Source organism: Pinus tabuliformis, chromosome 7 (genome assembly GCF_031772625.1).
Source record: "Pinus tabuliformis cultivar Carrire ecotype Pingquan chromosome 7, CPIR1, whole genome shotgun sequence".
Classification (NCBI taxonomy): domain Eukaryota; kingdom Viridiplantae; phylum Streptophyta; class Pinopsida; order Pinales; family Pinaceae; genus Pinus; species Pinus tabuliformis.
In genome coordinates, this window is record NC_142293.1 from 495,229,758 (window position 1) to 495,236,781 (window position 7,024).

General features: G+C 37.3%; 1 protein-coding gene across 1 annotated transcript; it reads left to right on the forward strand.

Annotated features, from left to right (window-relative positions):
* The first annotated feature begins 208 nt into the window (after positions 1-208).
* Positions 209-2,077, forward strand: LOC149248197 (uncharacterized protein At2g39795, mitochondrial-like). The gene is made up of 3 exons (XM_089458367.1): positions 209-681; positions 773-1,116; positions 1,515-2,077. The coding sequence occupies exons 1-3, from the start codon at positions 418-420 to the stop codon at positions 1,672-1,674; spliced, it is 768 nt and encodes a 255-aa protein (XP_089314493.1). The 5' UTR covers positions 209-417; the 3' UTR covers positions 1,675-2,077.
* Positions 2,078-7,024: the final 4,947 nt, after the last annotated feature.

Here is a 7,024-nt window from a genome sequence, read left to right on the forward strand (position 1 = left end):
AAAAAAATCACGCACAATCCCAAATTATATTTAACACCAAAAAAATGAAAACCATAAACCATAATTAAAAAATAAAGCTATTTTGTTTGAGATCCTGAAACAGTAAAATAAAGTTATTTATTTGAGATTCTTAAACCCTAAACTCGAGCCAGGGTTTTTAAAAATAAAAATGAAAATAAAAGGTATTAGTTCCAAATTCTTAAACCCTAGACTAGACAGCGACAGGGTGTTATGAAAACGATTAAGCTATTTTGTTCCAAAGTCTTAAACCCTAGCTCTAGCCAGGGTTTTAGTTCGGTGTAGTGGTCTTTTATAGATTTTTTACGAATTTTAGCTGTGATTCTGATCTATATACGAAGCTCCGGATAGATAACCCTATCTGCGATTTCGATTTTACGTAGAGAAATCTTTGTCGGAATGGCTCTGTTCTATGTTGTTCGCAGGGCTGCCTCTTCTGCTGCACCAGTGGCCTTCAGAGCCCTAAATCAGCGGAGATTAATTCATTCAGCCGTTGGGGCTGCATTTCAAAACCGCTGCAGGAGAGAAATAACGAAAGGAACAGTATGGGTTCCAAGCCGAGCGGCTACTTCAACAGCAGCCAAGTCGAAATACGAAGAAAACCTCTTGGCAGTGCTCGATGAGGAAATTCAGTGTGCAGTTGAATCAGACCCTCCCACGCAGGTAAAGTAGAAGCAAAGTCTTTATGAATCTGCAATCTCGCTCTGAAAAATTTCGTGTAGTCATGATTACGTTATGTTGAATGTATTCGCAGGATGTCAAACCCGAGGGCAACATACCCTTCGAGATAGAAGATTTACCAGGCGTTCAGACGATCACACTCCGGAGGAAATACGGCAACGAGGAGATAAAGGTTGAAGTTCTCTCCGGGGATGTTGGTGACGATAGCGATGAAGAAGGCAGTGACAAGGATACCACGTCAGGGGGTATCCAAGTGAATTTAACGGTCACTATTGCCAAAGGAGGAGGTCCTTTCCTTGAGTTTATTTGCACTGGGTATTCCGACGAGGTTTCAATTGAGGGCATGGCTGTCAAGCATAAGCAGCCAACAGAAGCAGAAGCAGTTGACCCAATTCCGTATGAGGGACCTCCCTTCAAGTGAGTATATATTTTTCATCATTTTAGTTTTATTAGGGTTCGAAGGACCTTTAGTGTCCGGAATTTCCTAATTTTGTGGCTTTTAGGGTGTGATATTGTTTATATTTTATGCTTATTTGAATTCCGTGTTCTCAAAGTTCTGATTTTAGGTCTATGAGGTTTATAGAGTTTTAGTGGTTTGGGGACATGAGGGTTTTAAAGGGTGTGAATTTTCGTGCATCTGGGGTTTCACTGGTTTTAAGTTGTAGGGGTGTTTCAGGTTTCTGGGATTTTGGGGATTAATGAGTTTGGATTTTTTAGGCTTTTAGGGGTTTTACGGCCTTTCAGGGTTGGCTTAGATTTATCAAAGTTTGGTTATTGACGGGTTCCCTCTCTCTCTTTTTCTTTTTGGCTTGTAGCGACTTGGATGAGAATTTGCAAAAGGGCTTTCATAAATACCTGGAAGTGCGAGGCATCACACCTAGTCTATCAAATTACTTGTGCGAGTACATGATAAATAAGGAGAGCAAGGAGTATACCAATTGGTTGAAGAATGTTAAGGAATTTGTTGAGAAGTAGAATTTCATGACAATTTTGTTTTGGTAGCTAGTTGTGGATTAATGGTTAACCAAGGAAAGGGCCTTATAAATGTTTTATTGAAGAGGGAACATTCCCTGCCAATTTTTTGTATTTCAAGTTTTTTGATATGCCGTGTTATATGCAAAGAGAGCAAGGAGTATATTAATTACAACGTGAATGGCATTTTTGTGTTGGGTAGCTAATTATGCATCAGCCAATAAAAGGGACTGGTCAGTATCAAAGTTTAGAGAAGATGAGATTGGTGTAATTTTTCATGGTACAATTTAATTAACTGGTGTCTGTGAACTCCTCTGAAGTTCAGTTACAACGTTGTGGTTTGTAATTTTAGCTGCTATATTTTCTAGAATTTTTTTGTGCATTATTTATGGTACAGTTTACTTCATTGGTGTCTTTTAACTCCCCTGAAGGTCGATTACAATGTTGTCGTTTGCCAAGTTTAGCTGCCATGTTTGTTGAGAAGTAAAATGCAAATAGCATTTTTGTTTTGGTATCTAGTTATGTATCAACGTATAAAAGGACTGATCTATATTTGAGCGTAGAGAAGAGGTGTTGTTATTTATCCCACCGTTTAATTCATGAGTGTTGCAAACTTTCTTGAAGGTTAGAGTTTCAACAATGTGGTTTGCTATTTTAACTGTTAATATTTCTAGGACACTGTGTTGTGCTTCAATTTTTTGATGATGTTATCATTCTATCTATCAATTTGATTTTACTTGCAATGATTCAACTTCATTTTACAAACAATATTTTAGGATAGATTGAAAGCTGCCTTTCAGTCGTAGTTCTTGAAAGGGTCCTCTCAAAATTTTCTTACATGCCAAAGCTGCCGATTATCTAGTGTATAATGGTTATAGATTGGTTTTTGTAGCACATTGTTTCATTTTTTATTTTTTTTTAGATTTTCAGAAAGGATTTGTGATATTGGAGCCATCTCGTGGTTCAAAGAATACGAGTTATAAGATAGGGTCTTAGAAGCCTGGTGCATTATCATGTGAACTCTCACCTACATCTTGTTAAACTTTTCTACTGAGATGGAAGAGTACAACGTTTGGGAAAGTAAAATATAGGATTGCAAAGCGCTAGAGCTTGGGGTGTTGTTTAAAGCATTCATGCAAGTTGATTAGTGAGTTACAGCAGCTGAGCCCTTCATTAATTAGAACTTTGTGGATTGGATCACCAAACCATCACATGGAATAGAGTGGAGAATACATGGAGCCAAGCTGTCTTTAAAAACACCTTGATCTAAGTTTGCCCTCAGGGTGGCACCATCATAGTATTCTCCTATCATAATACGGATGCAGGTTTTTCTTTATAAAGGCATGCCACCTGAAGAATGAAAACGACTAGTGGGTGCAGTGGCAGCAGGCTTACCTCAGGGTTGCACGACAATGGCAGCAGCTGAAGAGTTTATCTCAGACACCCATTTTACCAGTTTCTATATCAAGAGTTAACCAATTTGATGATGGGAGGTTGGATATATAAATGTCAGCTATGTTGCTCAGAGGTTGGATATAGAAATGTCAGCGATGTTGAACGATAGTCGTGTTAAGGTCTTCTCCGCGATGAAGAGTATGCTCACAATGGTCTTTGCGAGGAGTTGCTGAAATTGTTCAATCAGATGCAGCAGAATCGGATGACAGTGGATAATTTCCCCTTTTCCACTGTTTTGCAGCATGTGCTAGTTTACGATGCAGGTCCATATAATCATCATTAAAGTTAGGCTGGACTCAGATATCTCGGTGGAAATGAAAATGAAACATGCCACTTTTGTTTGAGTACGTTCAGCATGCAGCCATGTAGGCCTAGTAGGTGAATGTTGCCGCTATTTTTACACCCAGACTAGAATATTATACCCGTATGATTGATATTCTTGGTCAGGCTGGGAACCTGGATGAAGCAGAAGACCTAATTCATAAAATGCCACTGCAACATAATGATAAAATGGCACTGCAACATAATGGTGGGTATGGCAGAGCTTACTTGATGCCTGCTTAATCTATGGTAACCTGGATAAAGGAAAATGAACAGCGGAATTACTTGATAGTGTTCCATGGGGATGCATCCCCAGGTTTGGGGTGTGTTCTCCACGTTCATGTTTCCCATGCTCTTGGGATGGGGGACCCTTGGGGAAACATTTCCACATGTCCCCCTTTTGGGGAAACTTAGGGCTCTACTAATCCTATGCAATTAATGGTAATGTTAAAATCTTATTCAGGATGTTTGATAGTGGTTTTGATCTCATTGGATTTCATATGGAGAGTACAATTTTAGATCCCGGTCAAAATCCATTAGATTTAACAGTTTTTAGGATTTTAGGATTGGGGTGATTGCAACGTTTCCATTGCATTCTATCATGAGGGTATAGAACTAGGGTTTGTTGGTGGCATTGTTTATTGAACTCCTCTCTCATGACACGCTAATAAAATTGTATCTATCATTCAAACAAATTGTTGAGTCTTTTCTATCTTATTTTAATGCTTAGAGGGTGATATTGATGATGAAGATTGTAATATACACAATGATTTCAATGATATGTAGGTATTTGTTGTAGCATGATTTTTTTTTGGAGTCTGGAGGCCATCTAGAGCATCTTAGTTGTATTTTGGTTCAAAATATGGATTGTACTTGGTACTATTTTGGTTATATGCGCTCTCTCTCTATGAGAAACTTTGCATATTTGTGTATAATGGTTTGGATTCATATCGATGTACATGAATATTGGCTTTTTTTTTCTTTTCAAAATTTGAATATTTATGTATTTTTTGGTTATTTTAATAATTCTTCTTGTTCTTAATTTGGGGTTGAATAGTTGGATCAACACATTGGTTCATTGTCCATTGTTCATAATGACTCTAAATACCGAAGTTTTTGACTCACTTTTTACTATTTTTAGTTTGAGTAATTTCAATTACTAATCTTAACATTTCTCCTAGTATTAATCAGATTTTAGAATAATGAATGGTGAATTTAAATCAATGTATATAATATTTTACTATTTCTGTTTCATTTAATCCTAAGTTGCATGAAATTCCGAAGCGTCGGGAAGTTTCTGAAATGGGTACGGATGAAAATGCAACCCCCAATAAAATGGAAACATCAGGTGAAACGTTTATGTGTATATATACATATATGTACGTACATACTTTTTTTTTACAAATAAGATAATAATGCATCTTGCAAGAAAAAAGAGACACATAAATGACATTTTGGAAGGAAAACCCCGCTTATATTAACTCGCATAGATGATTACATGATTCAAAATTATCTTTTATAAATGATTACATGATTCAAAATTATCTTTTATAAATGAGGTTGTACATCCAAAATTATCTTTTATAAATGAGGTTGTACATCCAAGATTCATAAATCAGCCTTTATACATGAGACTTTACATCCAAAATCAACCTTTATACATGGTTATATATGCTGGAAATGAAATATAATGAGTTAATGAGAAATACAATTACATATCTTATAATCCTAATCCTCATAATCATTAACAAAAATAACAAAAATAGAACAAGTTGTTTTTCACAGAACTATAGCATGTATTGATTAGAGGAAAATTAGTTTGTGGAGTGATTAGAGATCAAACTTAGTGTTATATTAAATCTATTCGGGCCATAGAAGGGCCCTATAGCCGTACTGGGTGCTTGAGGGAGCCCACAGAAGCAAAAAAGTCATGGAAACAAGGCAAAATTGGGTGGAGACAGGGCAGATTTGGGCTGAAACGCCTCTGAAATGTTTCGGCAGTGTTTTGAAATTAGGAAACACCACCAAGGTGTTTCAACCGTGTTTTGGTCACGTTTTTGACGGCGTTTCGAGTACGGGTACGCCACCTTCCGTGCCATTTCCTGCCACATAGATTTAATCATTTATGATGTATGAATCAATGTATTTCATATATATATATATACACACCCCAATGTCACTTTCTACACTCTACCCCTGTGCATCTCTTGCCCCATCCTGGAAACTTGGTGGAACATTGCTACTTTAGCTGGAACCAACTACATAATGTTGCGACTCATGTGCTTCCAAATTTTAATGTAGTAGCAACCATCAAGGCTTAACGACCCGTTCAGTTTGTATAGATGTTTTCAAGTATATGGTTTCCTGTAATTAAAAGTTGTCTAGAACGATATGAAGGTGTTGCTTTCCTTAATCAGGGAGAGGTATATAGATGCCTAGGAATTTTAGAGTGACGAACAGCATTTGACAATGTTTACTTCTACTGAGGCTGCTATTTATCTCGATCAACTGGAAAATGGAGAACAAATGATCTCAGTCAGTTATGTACCTACCCTGCTGATGCTGAAGGATGAATCAGTTATGTACCTACCCTGCTGATGCTGAAGGATGAATGAGATGGAGTGGAAAAACGAATAGGGAAGGTGCATCAGCAAGTTGCAAATTATCTGGACCTTTCTTTGGATGAGAGTTTGAAACTGGATAAAGGCTCATTTGGACATGCATTAAGGATTATATACTGAAGGATGAATGAGATGGAGTGGAAAAACAAATAGGGAAGGTGCATCAGCAAGTTGCAAATTATACGGACCTTCCTGTGGACGAGAGTTTGAAACTGGATAAAGGCTCATTTGGACATGCATCAAGGATTACAAAGAAAGAGCAACCGAAAGTGCGGCAGGAGTTGAATACACAGGATATTGTTTTATAAACAAGAAGGATAGTGTCAATTTCGCAAATGCAAAACTAAGGAGCAGTGGTATCAGTCCTGAAGTGGAAAAAGAGAGTAAACATCAAATAGTTGAGACAAAGCATTTGATGAAAGAATATGTAGATTCCTTGGTGTCTATGGAACATTTACTTCTTGCATTCACATAAGATAAATGGTTTCGACTACAGTAGTTTAATGATTTAGGGGTTTTTTTTGAAGAATCTCACAAGTACTATACAAGCAATTCATGGTTCTCCAAAAAACAATTATTGATCGAGGTCCCGAGGGCAAGAAGTATGCTGTTTTGGGCGAATGTGACAGATTTGACTGGGATGGCTAGGAAAGAAAAATTTGATGCTGTGATTGGAAGAGGTGATAAAATCCGTAAATGCATTCAAATTCTTTCAAGGCGAGCAAAGAATAACCCTGTGTTGATTGGAGAACCAAGTATTGGCAAGGCTGTCCCTAGTTGCTAAAGCTAACAGGTCACCCATCTCTCCGTTGTTCATCAACGACATGCTAATTTCAACCAAGATCAAAGTTCCAAAGAAAGTTTACGCGTTTATGCATAGAGATAGACATGTTTACGCTAATACTAAATTCTGTTGCATGTATGTATTGTTGTCAATGACCAGAGTTGATTTATTA